The sequence below is a fragment of the Sander lucioperca genome, chromosome 9, assembly GCF_008315115.2.
Source record: "Sander lucioperca isolate FBNREF2018 chromosome 9, SLUC_FBN_1.2, whole genome shotgun sequence".
Lineage (NCBI taxonomy): Eukaryota > Metazoa > Chordata > Actinopteri > Perciformes > Percidae > Sander > Sander lucioperca.
In genome coordinates this window covers 34,798,738-34,816,407 of record NC_050181.1, presented here as the reverse complement: position 1 = coordinate 34,816,407, position 17,670 = coordinate 34,798,738, and the positions used below count along the sequence as shown (strand labels likewise).

The following is a 17,670-nucleotide window of genomic DNA, read 5'->3' as shown; positions in this document are numbered from 1 at the left end:
GTTCAGGTCCGTTGTACACTACACCACACTGGCATTATCATTCTTCAGTCACTCATGTGGATTCAAGATAATCACCGTTAAAAGCACATACAACTCTTTCCAAAAAAGTATTGGCGGAGAGACAAAAGCTTGAGTTTGTAATAAATTTATTTGTCTGTGATGTGTGTTGTGTTTTTGCAGCGGAGCTCCTAACCGTCCCCTTCTTCTTGTTCTTGTGCTCGTAAGAAGCTGGCCTTTTTCTGGGCGACGCGATCCTTCCTCTGTGCCAGAGACAACTTGGCGCGATTCCACCTGCCCGGAAAGAATCGTAACAACGGCTCCATTAACATTCAGCACAGCAGAGGGAAATGTTTGTCCGCTTAGCTTTGGGATCTTCCCAGTACAGCTAGCCAATACTTAAAGACAGGGAGCTTGCTTTAAATACAGTCAGCTATTTTCCCAGGGTATCAATCATGGGACGGGGGTATTTTAAGTGTTACATTGTCACAATTTGTGTATGTTGTGTTGCATTATCACCAATGCTGGCTCAAAATGAGAAATGCAATCGTGACATTGAAATAAGCACCCACCTCTTCTTCTTGACGTCTTTTGTGGCTTTCTTTTCGTGGGCGGGGTTTGCTCTGATGCTGGTGTGTGCTTTTTTGTACATTTCTTCGACCTGTAAGAACAAAAAACGACACACACGTTAACGCATCGCATCTAGTAGGACTGTGTATTGGCAAGAAGATACGATGCGTATCACGATGCGTGGGTCACGATTCAATATATTGCAGTGTATTTGGATACTGTGCGTAAGGCGGTATATTGGGATTTTTTTCCAAGTGTCATTTTAGAAAAACTAATATTTAAAAAAAAAAAAAGACATGATGTTCATAAAAGTCAAAGAAGTTTACTTTAGGTAAACAATGCAGTACACAGAAAATCAAACTGCCAGTTTGGGATTGTGGTTCACAGGTTCTTAGTGAGCTAATGTGTATATGCTAAAGTAGGCCAAAGTTCAGCCATAGCTACATTGTTAGCTTAACTAAAAAATAAAATCAATATTGCGTTTTTGAAAATCTATATAGTATTGCTAAATAAAATATCACGATACTCAAGTGTATCTTTTTTCCTTACACCCCTAACATCTAGGGCATTTCACTCTGTGCATGGTGATTCGTCTTGCTTCTCTCAGCCCCGTCTTGAAAGGACAGTAAACATCAGCTAATGCAAATGAAGGACCAACTACATTTTGCTCAGCGTGCTTTGCATCATCATCAAGAAGCAGAGAACCAGCAAACACAGCAGTGAAATCACTGACAAACTAAACCATTGGAGTAAGGCTCATGTAAATATGCACAAATGATGCAGCTGCAGAGGAGACGCGACATTCGAGCACTGGGCTTCAGGGTGGTTTGTGGACAGTTCAGTGTGGGTCCACAGATGTTACCTTTACTGTTGCAATTGTCTTGTACATACTAAGATTGTATGAGAGACACCAACATATTACATGCACACAGGCTGACCGGCTATCAAATCAAAGAAGCTCAGAGAGAAAACACTCACACTCTCTGCTCAGGCCACCATTAATCATCTATATCTTTACATAGCAAATGGTTGTTTATTGCCATTTTAAATGTTTTGAATATCGAGTACAGCCCCTTTGAACTTGGTCATTAAAGAATTATGATGAAAATATGTACTGAGCAACATTTTACAATTTCAAAATAAATTTGTCAGTGCACTCTGGTGGACAAATAATGTAATGGAGGCCCGGCTTGTAATGACCTCAAACATACTGTAGGCATTTATGTACTGCAATTTCTACCTTATTGCGCAAACTATCGGCCAATATAGTTATATCTGTAATTAACTAATATCGGTCAGCCATAAAACGTATTCGGCTCCATTTTCCATGACTTCCAGTTAACCGTGCTGTAAATATTTCTCCTGTCAATGCATGTCCACATCCTGAATACAAGTACCAAGAAGCAATCACTTTTATATTAAAATCAATTACCTGACACAGAGTGATATGCATCAAATGCAAAAGATGAATCCATGACTGCTGTTTTTCATTACCTCCTGTCACTGAACTCTCTCCCACTGCTAAAGAGGACTCGTATCACAGGACTCCCAAAGGATGGTTGAACTAAAGTGCAGCAATTTCATTCATGACACTGGCACATCATTTCATATTACGCAAATCTGGCCGAAAGAACGGCCGATGAGGTTGCACGTGTAACTATGGCCAGAGATGCTTTAGTGCAGCGTGAAAGTGTCGCGTGGCGTCTTTGTTCGTACCGTGTCTGGCGTGACTCCGTTCTTGATGAAGCGAGAGAACTGTTTCTTGTAGGCGTCCTCGTCCTCCTCCATCAGGTAGGACATGTAGTCGGCCACGTTCATGCCCATGATGTGTTTCCGATGCACCTCTGCGTTGAACTCTTTACTCTCTGTGTCGTAACCGGGGAAACGCTTTAGGCTAGGAACAAGGAAGAGCAGAAATCACATTTAGGATTAGTGACGGAGTCAATTCAGCATTTCCAAACACTAACTCTCAGCTGACTAACAACGTTTTTGCACTTTTCTAATTTTTTTTTGTTCTTCAAAATAACTGTGGTATATTGTAATTATAGTCATCCTTCCTACAGTGCTCTGCTAAAATAATCACACTGAGACAATGACGTGATGTTTGCTTTGGTTCGTCTTGCTTCTCTCAGCCCCGTCTTGAAAGGACAGTAAACATCAGCTAATGCAAATGAAGGACCAACTACATTTTGCTCAGCATGCTTTGTATCATCATCAAGAAGCAGAGAAGAACCAGTAACCACAAACTGGACCAGTCTGTCATCACCCCCACACAGTGCAAAAAGTATGATTGGCTTTACGCAAGAGGAAAAATGTCGGAAAAAACACCTAATATCGCCTCTCTCAAAAATGTTACTTCTGAGAGCTAACTGAGTTGTATTGGTGCAATCATAACATGCTTAATTTGCAAGTAAAACTCAAAACGCACATTTTGGTTGTTGCAGAACTTTGAATCCTAACCGGAAACCACACATCTGGTGCAGAGGTGAAGTAGCAAAAAAAAAATTTAAAAAAAATGAAATGCTGCGGTGTGAATAGGTGCTATTCTCATATCATACTGACCTGTGAGGAATGGCCAGGCCTCCGTCGACTGCCCCCTTCAGCGCTCCAAAAACCTTGTTCCCTGTGGTGGTTCTGGCCAGACCTGCATCCAGGTAACAGGTAAAGGCACCGGGCTGTCCGTCAACGCTTTCCACGTTGAACTCATCTCCCGTCACCTCCACCTGACCCTCGTACACCTGGTCCATGCCAAACTTGTGCAGCAGCTAAGAAGAGGAAGGTTCAAAAGAGGATATGAGAAAACGGTTACAGCAGCAAAACACACAATGATCATACTCTTACTCATTTTAAAATACGATACAATAGCCTGAAGCACAAAATCAGCACAATTCTCACTGTCCTCTTCATGTGCTGACACCAGCAACTTTCTGTGTGTGTGTGTGTGTGTGTGTGTGTGTGTGTGTGTGGTCTTACCCGGCGAGCCAGCAGCAGACCGGTGCAGTAGGCCGCAGCATAGTTAGTAAGGCCTACAGTGATGCCATATTTGGGAAGCTCGTGAGAGTAAGAAGCACACACAATATGGTCTCCTTCAATCTTTGCATAAGCAATCTGGACAAGCGAGACAGATAATGGCGAGTCAGGTTATTTCCAATATGTGACCAAGTGAGTTTCCCTCGTTCTCCCAGTCACTGACCTGGCAGCAGATGTCCCTGTTGGAGAACCTGACGATCATGCGGTACTTGGGCGTGTTGTACTTGTTCTTGTCCTGCACAACCAGGCGCTTGCGGGCAAAGAAGTCCGTTTTTCCCTCTGTACGTTAGACATAAGAGCCAATAATTATTGAAGCACTATTTTAATAATACAAAAAGGGCTATGATGCATAATAATAAATGCTGTAGAGCTGTTGTGTAGAGAATATTGTCTAACCTCTTCTTCTCCTGAATTTGACTTCATATCTCTTGAAGTAGGCCTTGTTCTTCACCACTTTGACGAAACCCTAAGAAGGGAAAGCATAGTCATGGTGTTACCATGCTGGCTGTAACCGGAAGCGTAGCATACATGCCATTAAAAAAAGTCAGCTATTTTAAACTTCACTGTGTTGACAATGCCATATAAAAGCACTTAAATAGGTTATTAAAGGCTTGGTGTGAGTGTTCTGCAATGTAACGTTAAGTTAGCTGATGTTTCGTCAGCCATTAAGGCGCCACGCTGGAGCACGGCAGCTCGCCGGCACAGTGCGACCGAACAACCGCGATCATCCACGAACATCTGACACCCCAACCGCTGGAAACACTTTTCTACCATCTAACACATCTCTACACAACCAGACTGTCTGCACTGAATGTATATCGATATTGTTTACTCACCATTTTAAGCGGATTTTGCTCGCCTTCCTCTTGGACTCAGATGTGTCTCTTTGCGGCGGAAGTTGACTTGGCTACTTTTTCCTCACGAATGGGGCGTCTGTTGAGCAGGCAGCGCCCCCTGCTGCCCCGGTGGACAACACGCATGAACCGACAGGGGGCAGCAGCGACACAGCAGGGGTTCACTCTTTTTCTGCACAGTGATTTAGGGCGTTTTCACACCTGAAAGTCCGAACCAAGGTCCGGAACCAGGTTCATGTTTTTGTTACATTGTAACATTTGATCCAGTAAGTTTTGGTTTCACACTGCAATTATGTAAGCGCACTAAAGATCTATACGTGACAAAACTACGTCCTGCCGTCATCACATACGTGAGCTGCGTCTCCTGATACTGATAATTGATTGGTTTGTAGACGGGCTTCCCCGTCCTCTCTTATCCTCTCTCTGGGTCGGAGTTTTTTCAACTGAATGCTGCTTTCCCATACTGCCTGCTGCTCTCCCCTACTGCCGTGGCTCTTTTTGTTTTGTTGTGATGTTGAGAAGCAAGATACGGGAACTTTCTTTCTGGAGCATTTATTCAGAGACAAACGGAAACCTACACTGTACATTTACTACCACTTAACAAATAAACTGCTGATGTAGGCCTATTCTCTGCTCTGATAGCCGACAGCTGTCTGCTCTGAGCACATTCACCGTCACTCTCACTTCTCTCATGTAGCCTACACATTAAGCACCGAGCTATTCCTTAAAGGAGCTTCCCCGGTCTTGTAAGGAGAGCCTGCCAGAGCTTCTTCTATTTGGTCCGTAAGTCCGGACCATCCAAAAAATGCTTTCATACTATAAACGAACCGGACCATGGTTCAGTTTGGTCCGGACCGAGACCACCTCTTTTTATCGGACCAAAATTTGGTCTTTTGATCCGGACCGTGGTCCGGGGGAGGTTTCACACCTGTAAGTTTGGTTCGGATCCAACTGAAAAGTCCGAAAGTCCGGACCAAATGTGGTAGCCTATGTGTGAAAACGCCCTTAGTTTGTATCTGTAGTGTATGTTAGGCTACACAACAACGATGTAAATATGTTTTCCCCTTCTGTATTTCTGGAGCCGAATTCTCTTATAATATTACTAATAGACCTTTTTCACAGCAGACATGTTGACATGTCATAGTAGGAAAAGCACAGGTGTATTCAAAACCACTAATGATGGCTGCGTTCCACTTAGGAGAGGCCCTGGTATTGTGCATGCTGACTCACTGGGACACTTGATGGAACTGAGCCATCATTAAGGTTATCAATTTCAGCTGTGGTTTTCCTACTGTGACAAGTCCAAATGTCTGCTGTGAAAAAGGTCCATAGTCAGTTGTTTTTAGTTAAATAATGATACCAATGCTTTATTAATAGAGCACGTTTTTGTTTTTGTTCTTTACAAGAAAATGCTTTACAAAACAAAAAATAGATAAGAAGACAATTTCACAACAGTTATTACAAATACAATTACAATGCATTTAAAAGAAGGAAAGAGGTAAAATTATGAACAATTTAAATGACATAATAAAAAGAACCAGAAGAAGAACAGTAAATTATCATTATTATAACCACTTCCATTTGCATTGTATCAACCAGTTAGTTTGGGTCGAGCTCATGAATATATGAATCCCAAAACCAACTGGCAGGGACGAAAAGAGAATGATTTAGCAATTGAAATGGTTTAATGAAGATCTTCAGTATGTCTGACACGCACTATGATGAGGCCTGTTTGCTTTTAGACAACCTGACACTCTGTGATATTTTGTGAGGCAAGCTCTGTTCATGTATCATCCTTCTGTGTTGTGAAATAGAGCTTCTTAATAAACTGATGACGATTACGGCTGAAAAGGTCAAAAGGATGATATCGCTGAAGCTTGGGTGGATTTTAAATCCAGAGAGGTCACAATATTTGACCACTGAATCAGGGGACAGATTTTTGTCTGCAAGCTGCCCACCTACGTACAAAACGTTTCCTCATAGATTGTTTACTGTTTCCTAGATCAAACATACAAATCTAAATTTTTAAGTCAACATGGCGTTGAAACCTTTGGGTGCTATAAGAAAAAAATGAAAACATTTGAACATTTACACTTCTGTAACAAGTGGGATAGAAACCTCCAAAACATCTACTACTAAAGGGACCTTGTGATTAAAATGTTCAGCATATAATTTAAAAAAAATATATCTTTATAGTTTTTTTCTTCTACAGATAATCCTGTGTGATTTTTGTCAGTGACAAAAAGAGTGACATACATGAGTAACAAAAACAGTAAAAGTAACATGTTAATTTTACTGTTTTTGTTACTCATGTCACTTACACTGTGGATCCGCCTATTTCCAAACACCGGAATGGCGTTGCTGCTGATCCACCCATTGAAATCTGCTGTGATTAATATGAGTGGTGTCATTCAAAGGGCTCAGCATTACTCATCAGGTCCCAGTGGTCATGGACATGGACAGGAGTGTATCTAGATGCAGGACTGCACAGATAACAGTCCTGATATCAGGAACAGACTAAGGGAATTTCCAAAAACTCAACACCTGACACAAGAAGCAACATGAAACAAAATCAAAGCAACTGGATTTTCTGCCTTGTTAATCTGTGCTGTTAAAAAACATGATTATATCTCCATTGTTTTTCTTGTATCATTATCTTAGCATATTTTCTTGTTTTACTTTTATTGTAAAACACCTTGTAGGCTAACTTTGTTCAGAAAAGTGCTATATAAACTAGAAGGGCACTCGGAGAGCGCAGACCATGCCCTATTTTGCAATGTTAACGAAAGTGAAATATAATTTGTGTTTATTTAACTGGGTTCTTCCTTGGCCCATGTTACACCATTCCACTAAGTTTCATGAAAATCAGGCCCAGTAGTTTTTCTCTAATCCTGCTGACAGACAGACAAACAAACTGAACTGAAAACATATCTTGCTTCACTTAAGTGCAGTTCTTACCTTTATTGTCCCTCGAGGGGAAATTTGATTTGCAGTAGAGGGTAAAACCGCAAACACAACATACAAGAGGACATGGGACAGTATCAAACCATTTCAATGGAAGCCATGATAAAGTGCCGCTAAGCAGGGCAATCAGGGTTCACTGCAAATGACCTGGTGGAGGTAATAAAGTTCTTAAGTTACTCTATATTGATACAGCAGTAAATAGCTGGTGTTATTTAAATTTAAACAGTGTTGGAGGAAGTATTGAGCTGAGAGTTGAGAAGATTGATACCACTCTACAGCAAGCTAAATATGAAGCTATTGCTAGGACACTCTTAGCTTAGCTTAGCAGCCTGGAAACAGGGAAAAACAGATCCTCTAAAGCTAACTAATTAACGCTATAATTTATTAGTTTAATTTGTACAAGTGTAAAAAAGTTGTGGTTTTATAGGGGGTTATGTGCTGGACAATTTCTTGGCCGAGCACAGTGACTGAGCTAAGTTAGCTGGCTGCTAGCGGTAGCTTCATATTTACCGTACAAACATGAGCGCGGTATCAATCTTTTCAGCTAACTCTAGCGCAAAAAAAAAAAGGAAATAAGAGTGGTTCCAAAATGTCAACCTGTTCCTTTGAAAGTGCAGAAGCAGAACCCTTGTTTACACCTTAGTTTTTTGTATGAATTAAACAAACAAGCTATAACATGTTGATAGCTTTAGAGGTGCTGGTATATGCCAGATTGTGTTACCTTTGGACAGAGCCAGGCTAGCCATTTCCCCGTTTCCAGTCTTTATGCTAAGCTAAGCTAAACTAAGTGGCATCTGGATGTAGCTTCATATTTAGACATGAGAGTGGTATCAATCTTTTTTTTATTTAACTCTCAGTGAGAAATCAAATAAGTGTATTTTCCAAAATTATTTTAAAGTAGCATAAAATTGAAAAACTCAAGCAAAGAGCAAGTAACCTATGTGAAAAAAAGTACAGAAGGCCTACTTAAGTAAATGTACTTATATGCCACCACCACTGATTTTAAAACTAGTGTTTTTTTCCAACCCCAAGATGACGGGGTTTAGTTATAAGTTTAGACTTGAAATATTGTGTGATACATGTTTTATTCATGTCGGACTTACTGAGCAAGGAGGCTGCTTTTCATTGACACGTAGACAATTCAGTGTCCATTTGACACATTTCGTTTTGTGGAAAAAAGAAATCCTAGAGCGATTACTTGGTCAAATGATGAAAACAGTAGTTCAGTGTGAGTCTATCTGTTAGCTCTATCGACAACTACTGAAAAAAAGGAACTGGGGTGTTCTGCTTTTCCGTTCGAGCAGAGACAGATAATATCCCTCACTGTCACGTTGCAGATGTTCTCAGTGTTAGATAAGAAAAGTCAAAGTCACTCTTGTGGACAGCTTGCTCGCAGTCGCTCAAGCTCTGTTTCTGCAGAACTGATTTCACAAGAAAAGCAACTGTCCAGTCATCCCTCTGCAGCAGTAGTCAGTGGTTAACAGGGGTTCGCCCTGGGGCGGAGGGTGTGGTCAGTAACAAATGGGTAAAACTAGTAGTACATTTGTCCACTTGACTTTCCCATCCTACATTTTGCTTATTATCTTATATGTTTCCTTTTGCCTTCCGTATTTATGTAATATCAACAATGAGATCCACCAGTAATTATATAATATATAATATATAATGTTGCGTGCTGCCCGACTCGTGTTTTCATCCTAAAAGTCACAAAATAGAATTGAAAAAATATGACTTAAGCATACAGCTAGACTAGAAATGACTTGCAGTAATTCACACATCAACAAATGTGTTAACAGGCACACCACAGATAAGAAGACTGCACTTTGTTGACAAGCAACACACTGTTGTCTTTCCTGCCTCTTTCTCACTGCTCATTGCATGTGGATTTATTTTCATGTGCATGCAGAAATATTGGAAAGGTACTTAACCATTTTTAGCTCATAATGAATAAGAGAGACAGGTGTAATTACATCTGCAACATGCATATACCTCATTAACCTGCAACATATTTTTCAGCGTTCGAATGATATCAATATACAATACAGTTAAAGTTATTTCACCTGTATGATAAAGAGTAGCACACACAGCAAAAACCAAATCAGTTGTGCTGAAACTAAACTGAGTTCTGCCAACTTTAACACTAGACAGCATATTTCTGGAACCGCAGAGATGGTGCAGAGTTAAAGTTTCTGTGTGAAAGCCTAGCCTTTTTTCTCTCCACCCATCATGTGAACAGTGTTTTACACACCATGCAGAAACAGACAAGAGTGGTGTTTTCTGTGTGAATACTACCGAGGGACTGACTACAGATAATAGAGCATGAGCTGAAATAAACTGGCACTTGTAACAGTGCAGACATAGGGGAGAAATTGGGTTCAGGGAGGACATTATAGCCAATATTATTTGCATACAAACGCTATGAAAAGTATTTAAAAACATCCAACACAGGAAATAAAAGAATGCATAGACACACACATGAACTGCAGGCTTATTTAGGCATGACTATGCATGTTGAACTCTGACCTTTCAAACGGCCACCTCAACCCCCAGACATGCACAGAGACACAATGACCAGGAAGCACCGAGCAGGTTTCTTCACACACCACACGCCAACGTCCCCACGATGATAGTCTCAGTATCTGGGAGGGAAATTTACAACCAGAAACGGGCCGGTTACAAACAAGGGGAGCTGCTGATCACAGTGATGGATGAGGGAGGTGATTTGTGGAGTGTTTACAGCATAAATCCAAACATCTGTTTAGTATAACGTGAGAGTTTCTTTTCAGTGTTTCTTCCAGTTTTTTTTTTTCACACTTCTAAGGTTGCTTTTTTTTTTTTTTTACTTAGAAAACGTGGCCTCGCTGACCCTGGGCCAAGATTTTAGGATCTTTAGGGTATATGATCATACAATAGTTAGAGTTAAATGAGAATAATCATCCTAACAAGTAAACCATAACATTAATCAAATCAATGTACAGTGTTACACAGACAAAAAAGCTCCCCTTTCTGCTGCAGGACAAAAAAAAATATGAAGTGAGAGTATAGGCGACAAAAAAACAATACGTTTGTGGACCTCCTGTGTGAAAGAATAACTGTCTTGCGGTCAGCAGCGTCCAGTAAATCATTCATTGTGTTCACACTCGGTCCCTATCTTGTGGCTGCAGTTGGGGCCAGCTGAGAGCTTGATGAGATTTGGACTGGCAGGGAAGGGGGGGGGGGGGGGGCTTTATGCAGTTAAACCTAAGGAAAATGACTAAAATCAGATTGTAGCTGGAGGGAAAGGGACTGAGATAGTTTAAAAGGGAGAGGGAGGGGGTTGTTACACTGTGGTTAGAGTTCTGGAGCCAAAGGAACCTGTGAGGGGATGAGATAGCATGATGTGGTTTCACAGAGTGGAGGTGCAGAGGTGAACGCTCACGCTGAGAGCCTGGGACTAAACAGAGACTAACCCAGGGAAAGACAGTTTAGCCACAATAGGCTATCATGGCATGAATCCATTGCATAGCAGTACACTGTGTAAAATCTACTTTTTGTGATTATGTATAACAAAAAAAGATCTCTGGTTTAAAATTCTTCTCTGAAGTCTGAATTCCTGGAAGTACAAAACTGCAGAAAAGACTGAATGACTTTTTACCCCCTTTTTTTTCGTTTCTATTTGAGTCTGCAAGAAGTGTTTGAGTTTCACTTGTCAACAGTCTGACTTAAAGTCTGAACTCTCTTACAAACGAAAAGTTGAACCCATGGTCATTAAAACGCACCTTGGCCTAATTCGAAACACTCTGGAGTTTTGCTGCTCCAGCTTAATTTGGTCTGGTATATGACCAGTATCTTATGGAGGCTAATGTTGGCAAACTTCAGCTTGATATTGTTGTGTAACAGATTTCATTGAGCCACTTCACTGATTTGATCATTTTTTCCATTTTCTTTTTTCTTTATTTGTTTATTTGACAGGGACAGTGCTTATTAATCAACAGCATGGTAACTTAAAATAAGCCAGAGTTAGCTCAACAGGCTAATTTTCATCCGTTGTCCCTGGTCAGTTTTGAAATGGCAACCCATAGAAATACATAAACTGACTTATTACAGTCTGCATGTAAACGGAATATACAGACTAATAACTTGTGTTACTGTTTGCATCATTGTTTCCATATTTTGTGACATGTAGCCAAAAATGGACACTTTTTTTAGCAAATGGTACAAACATATGGTTCTGTATTTACATCTCACTTTAAACTGAATTGCACAGAGTCAAACTCAAGACAACATTTTGACAAGCTGCCGCGTGACACTCGGCTCCTCTTGACAGCATTCACATACGTGTGGTATGAAAGCCTCAGGTATATTTAAAAACATGTGGAGTCCTCACAGTCTCTGAGGGTCTTTCTTGCAAAAGGACTTGAGCTTGAGAAAAATAACCTCATGGCTCACAAGCACAAGTCTTTATTTAAGCCTGCGACTGTGATCCGCACCTTTGACAAAAAAGTGCTGCTGCGAAAAAGCAAAGCATAAATACAAGAAACCCCCCCCTTGTCCTCCCCCTTTCCCCTTGTTTTGATCACTGCGATTGGGCTTCTATTTCAATCACATACTTGCTGTAAGACTCAAAGAGTGAGAATCAAGGTCTGTGGGGGAAGAGGTGGTGGGGGGGGGGGGGGGGTTACAGAGAGACAAGAGGCTGTGGCAACACTGATAGCGTCTTCTCCACTCTGCGTTTGGTTTCCTGTTCTGAGTCAGTGTGTTACTCTGAGTTTGAATGTCAGAGTCACTATCCTTCTCTGTGTCTTTCACTTTTTCTGATGAGGACCGTCTGAATGCTGTCAATGTCAGCAGCTGAATTCCAAACAGGGCTTGTTTATAATATTTCAACTGAATGTCTTTCATGAGATGTGATTGAGCAACCATGATCTGTCCATACTGTAGATTGCCATGTGTTGTAGAAATAATTCAAGTCTGAAATTCTCTTAATTCTACAGGGAAAAAAAAAAAAGAGAATTAACAGTTTGGTTTTGTCTTTGCTCGTGGCCTTCTGTGTGAGAAATCATACAGAGGTGAGAATTAGATCAGTGTTTTTGACCCTTTTCAGCAAATTAAGCCTTTTAGAATCATACTTTCTAATGAAGGTCAAGTGCTGGCATGATAGGAGTTATCAGAAAAATGCCAATCACCAACATGAAATGTGGTCTAAAGTGAAATGAGTCACAGAAATTTAACATTTTGTATTTATAATTCCACAAAGAAAGAGTCATCTTTAAAAAAAAAAAAAAAAAAACTTTAAACCAGAATAACAGCTTGTGATAATGAAAGGAAATCAATTCTGAAAAGCAACTTAACTTATTTATTTTTGTACTATGCAAATGTCCAAAGACTATGTCACCCGTGGACCCATTTATCAAAACACGAATCAGTGTTTTTGTTTAACTGTCATGGCTGACTAACATGAAAATTAATTTCTGAGAGTGAGAGGGGAGGGGAGGGAGGGAGGGAGGGGAAGAAAGAACGGGAGGGTGTGTGTGTGTGTGTGTGTGTGTGTGTGTGTGTGTGTGTGTGTGTGTGTGTGTGTGTCTCAGTCTGAGGAGCAGAGGGTTTTGCGGTCTCTCTGCAGCTTGTGACTGATATTCAGACTGTGGACAGAGTTCAGGACAGTGTGTATGGTCCTCAGAGCCGGGACACCTGCAGTGTCAGTGCTGTGTGAGTATGGGACATGTGTTTCAGCTGTATGCCTCGGCTATCTGCGCTTTGCTTGCAGCTTTCTTAACTTGTTGCAGCTGCATCAAACAAACTCTGTTCCCACATCGGAGAAAAATCGATATCGCTTTGCTTTGGTCCGACCTTGCAGGCAGAGCTCAAATCTTCGCTATGATTTGAGCCTGACAGATTTCTACCGAACACTTTTTCGTATATGAAGAATTTCATTCATCCTATTTTTAATATTCCACTTGGCACTTATGTATCCTATTCTGCATGTTCTTTCAGTGGACAGCCTAATTGGGGCTGAGTGTGGACCGGGAGGGGGTTTAATGATGTAAAACAGTCAGGCTGGCTGGAGTCAGTGCGGGTAAGCTGAAGCAGTGAAACTGTATAGGGATACTTGGGCTCCCCACCAGCAGGCTGTTGTGCAGAGCGGCCGTGCGCGTCTCATTAACAGGATCAACTTACAACCAGTCAAACAAATAGGTCATTATTATCCATCACAGCCACGCTCTTGCCTGTATGGATCCACCCCACACGCACGTTTGTATGTAGCATCACAAATGACATTGTTACCGGCCTGTGTTTGAATCCTTTGGCTTGATGATCGTTCAAAATGACCACCGCTTGTAATGTGAATCTCTACAGCATTGTAAGCAGACTGGCAAGCGCACATATCCAATCTCGGTTTTAAATATTTTAATTTATTGCGATGTTCAAGCAGCTTTTCCAACTGGACACCAATTGGAAATGAATAATAGATTAAAAAAATAATATATAAGTATTTGTTTTTCTTTTTAAGAAAAGTCTACAGTGTGGTAATATTATCAGTTTATTAATAACACACACTGAACTTGTTAAATACTTAATCTAGCTAACATAAGCATATAGTAAACTCTATAAAACATCCCTGTAAACTTCCTCTTATCTGATTCCGCCTCCGTCACATTTACTGCGATTAAATAGGCTACGTCCTCCCCAGTCCCATATCTACAGGGATCCTTCGGGGGGGGGGATAGTGGTCCCACTTTTGGCCGCCTGCCCCGCGACACCTGGTAAACGATACGGCCTCTCTGCGCATGCGTAATAGCCTGCCAAAAATCCCAACGCAGTCTCGCTTGACAACCAATAGTGTTCCAATCTGTCCAGAGATAAAGTCAGAGCAGCGTGGAGCGGAGTGAAGTGGAGTGGAGGATTTCAGACCTGAGCAGCACCGAAACACAAAAACAACAACATGCCGAGGTCTTTCCTGGTGAAGAGTAAAAGGGCTCACAGCTACCACCAGCCCCGGTACCTCCACGACGACTGCAGTGGACTGGACACTTTTCTGGCACACGTGTGCGCAGGTAGGTTCATTTGTGCGTAATTACGCACGGAAATTGTTTAATAGCCAGTAAGAGCGATCCGATTTAATTTCCTCTATCTACAAATAGACACCAGTTGCACAGTTCGTCAGATTCATTGCTCTCCTCTGCTGTCATTAGAGTCCAAATCTCAGGCGGAGTTTGAGTCCAACTTGGAGCCGCAGGAGGATGTGAGCGGCGGCGCTGACAGACTGTCCCCCGGGTCCAGGCTGCTGTCCCCGGGGTCGCTGTCCTCCAGCTCCCCGCTGAGCTGCGGAGGCAGCGTGTGTGACAGATCCTCCGACTGTGATTTCTGGCGTCCCCCGTCTCCCTCCTCTTCGCCAGGTCTGTTTTCATGCAGACTTTTTCTACAGTTGTTTTGAGAAGTGTCAGGAGAGTATTAAAAGATAACGCAAAGTTTCGTGTCAGGCATATCTGTAACTGTATAAGGGTGTCATTATCATTAGACCAGTGAGCTTATACTGTATAGCTACATTTAAAATGTTAGTTTTCAATCCGTATCAACTTTATGAGTGGGTAACATCTTTTGAACATGTCCAGCACTGTTAATACTTTTTTGTTATGAAGGAGAACCAAGATCAAGTAAATTGTCAAGATTTGTAAATCAAATAGGGGAATCAATGGATACAAATGTTATAACGGCCTACTTTTTTCATTGAAAACACACAGATATGTATTTGTTAAATGTAGGTTGCAACATTTTGATGCGGGGACTTGAGGGTTTCCGTTGTTTATTGCTGTCTAAAGTTACTATTACGCATGTCACGCCATTTCCAGTAAGGCCCAATGCAATTTCCAAATGGTCAAATTTTAAGACACGTCATGAACTGCAGATCGCATTTATCAGTTAGAATATCCACTCACACTAAATCCATATTAACTTCCAGATTCAGAGAAATGCTCTACTCCAGCAGCGGAGGACGGCAAACACTTCAACATCCCGCTCTTTCCTTACTCCTGGACGGCGTACTCCGGCTCTGAGCTGAGGCATCTGGTTCAGGGCCCATATCATCGCCACCTCCAGAGCCCCAGGGAGCCTCACTTACCCGTCAGCGTCTACGGTGTAGAGGACAGCGGCGTCGAGCCGCTTTACGCACAGCGGGGCCCTGTGGCCGGATGCTACCAGGACTTTCCTTCAACGGCCCACCAAATGTGCAGGATGCGGGCTGGAGACGAGCTGTATGTGGATGTAAAACAGAAGCCCCGCGGTGCGGAGATAAAGTCTGAAAATGACTTAATTTGCTCTAACATCGAGTCAAGTGGATCCTATAAGTGCATTAAATGTTGCAAGGTACGTTAACCAATTTTTACTTTGAAGCCTTAGGCCTACGTGATCCAAACCATAATAACCTATTTGTTTTGATATTGTTTGAGGTTGTTGAGATGTTACATATGATCTTAGTGATGTGTTATTGGTGATCAGGGTATGCTATTATGCCCATTATATTCAAGTTTAATTTAAATGTCATTTCAAAGATAAAATTTGTGAAAGCTTTGGGATCAGTAGCCTATAGGCTATTTCCCCCTTATTAGTTTGAAAGTGAAATACAAAATGTCATCCGTATTTCCAAAGGTGTTCTCCACGCCTCACGGGTTGGAGGTTCATGTTCGGCGGTCGCACAGCGGGACGCGGCCGTTTGAGTGCGGGGTCTGCGGGAAAACCTTCGGACACGCAGTGAGCCTGGATCAGCACAGAGCGGTTCACTCGCAGGTAGGCCTCTGCAGAAGTTGCTATATAAACTCAAAGGCCCACATCCTGGACACAAAGGCCTCCGGATCACACATTTGCCACCACAACGTCCCTAACCAGTCTGACCTTTTACTGTGTCTCTGCAGTTAAATCTAACGTTTTAAGGAATTCCACACTGATAAGGCTATTTTATATGTTTTACAGGAAAGGAGCTTCAGCTGTAAAATCTGCGGCAAAAGCTTTAAGCGCTCCTCCACGCTGTCCACGCACCTGCTCATCCACTCGGACACGCGTCCGTATCCGTGCCAGTACTGCGGGAAGAGGTTCCACCAGAAGTCCGACATGAAAAAACACACTTTCATCCACACAGGTGAGACGCTGCTCAGGCTGGCATTGATACCCATTTTGTTAATGCCTCACCGTGCGTAATGCTTAAAAAATGTCTCTACAGGGGCGCCCGTTAGCTCACCTGGTTGAGCGTGCGCCCCATGTAAGGCTCAGTGCTTACTGCAGCGGCCCAGGGTTCGATTCCGACCTGCGGCCCTTTGCTGCATGTCTTCCCCCCTCGCTCAACCCCCTTCCCTGTCTATAACTGCCTTATCACTTAAAGGCCGCCAAAAAATAATCTCTACATTGACATTTCCCAACTGTGTGATCTCTCCGCCGCTGCAGGTGAGAAGCCGCACAAGTGTCAGGTGTGCGGGAAGGCCTTCAGTCAGAGCTCCAACCTCATCACGCACAGCAGGAAACACACAGGCTTCAAGCCTTTCGGCTGCGACCTGTGCGGGAAAGGTTTCCAGAGGAAAGTGGACCTGCGGAGACACAAGGAGACGCAGCACGGACTCAAATGAGCACACTCACATCCTTTGAAATCCTGCACTTTTTAACGCAGGCCTACTCTCACTATTCATATGGTCGTGTTTTATTTGATTCTATTGTTCGATGCCTTGCCCTTATTTTCCCCATTGTTACATGTAGTTAATTATTTAGCCTGAGACATTCTGGTTGATTTTATGGAAATAAAGTTTATTTATTGAGTGTGTTTTACATGATTATTAAGCATTGAAAAGCATATCCGTTAGGCTGTAAACATTTCTTTCCAAAGCTGTATATTGTAAATTTCTCAAATAAATTATCACTTTTAAATGATCCGATTGAAGAAATCCTGCCTTTTCAGTTTTGTCAATTAGCCCATAATCAGGGTTTAAACATTAACTTTTGCGGTTTTTTTCAGTTAGGAATTGACAAGCCTTAAATTTCAGTCTTTCTTTAATTATTTCCTAAATGACAGGAAAACATTTCTCATCATTTGGACTGTTTAGGTTTTAATCTACAACACGTTTTAAAACGGTTTTAAAAATCCTTCTCTGCCTCCGTCCACTGATTGTAGCCTATACGTGGATTGTAGGGACGTTGTGAGAAACGAGAAGCTGTGGCCGCCATCAATCACGTCGCCAATCTGCATGACAGCTCCAAGTTATATCTCCACTATTAAATAGAAAAACGTTTTGTT

General features: G+C 41.9%; 3 protein-coding genes across 5 annotated transcripts in view; 1 reads left to right on the top strand and 2 right to left on the bottom strand.

Annotated features, from left to right (window-relative positions):
- Window positions 1-129: 129 nt before the first annotated feature.
- rpl5a (ribosomal protein L5a) lies at window positions 130-4,639 on the bottom strand. Its single transcript, XM_031298021.2, has 8 exons — window positions 4,434-4,639; window positions 3,994-4,063; window positions 3,761-3,876; window positions 3,541-3,675; window positions 3,130-3,332; window positions 2,284-2,461; window positions 570-658; window positions 130-291 (listed from the first exon to the last, which is right to left on the bottom strand). Exons 1-8 carry the CDS (start codon window positions 4,434-4,436, stop codon window positions 189-191), a joined length of 897 nt encoding a protein of 298 aa, XP_031153881.1. The 5' UTR covers window positions 4,437-4,639; the 3' UTR covers window positions 130-188.
- Window positions 4,640-12,919: 8,280 nt separating this feature from the next.
- The window catches only part of rpap2 (RNA polymerase II associated protein 2), a 28,743-nt gene continuing 23,992 nt past the window's right edge, over window positions 12,920-17,670 (bottom strand). The window contains exon 13 of the mRNA XM_036004919.1: window positions 12,920-12,977. The gene's annotated coding sequence lies outside the window, so the exon portion shown is untranslated. The remainder of the gene's footprint in view (window positions 12,978-17,670) is intronic.
- gfi1aa (growth factor independent 1A transcription repressor a) lies at window positions 12,984-17,307 on the top strand. 3 transcript variants are annotated; one of them, XM_031298046.2, is made up of 8 exons: window positions 12,991-13,103; window positions 13,389-13,470; window positions 14,253-14,449; window positions 14,537-14,791; window positions 15,355-15,758; window positions 16,041-16,178; window positions 16,362-16,527; window positions 16,830-17,307. In XM_031298046.2, the coding sequence occupies exons 3-8, from the start codon at window positions 14,338-14,340 to the stop codon at window positions 17,006-17,008; spliced, it is 1,254 nt and encodes a 417-aa protein (XP_031153906.1). In that variant the 5' UTR covers window positions 12,991-13,103; window positions 13,389-13,470; window positions 14,253-14,337; the 3' UTR covers window positions 17,009-17,307. The 3 variants fall into 3 exon arrangements, with proteins under 3 accessions (XP_031153908.1, XP_031153907.1, XP_031153906.1); XM_031298048.2 differs by lacking the exon at window positions 13,389-13,470 and having other exon boundaries at window positions 12,984-13,103; window positions 14,588-14,791; XM_031298047.2 differs by lacking the exon at window positions 13,389-13,470 and having other exon boundaries at window positions 12,984-13,103.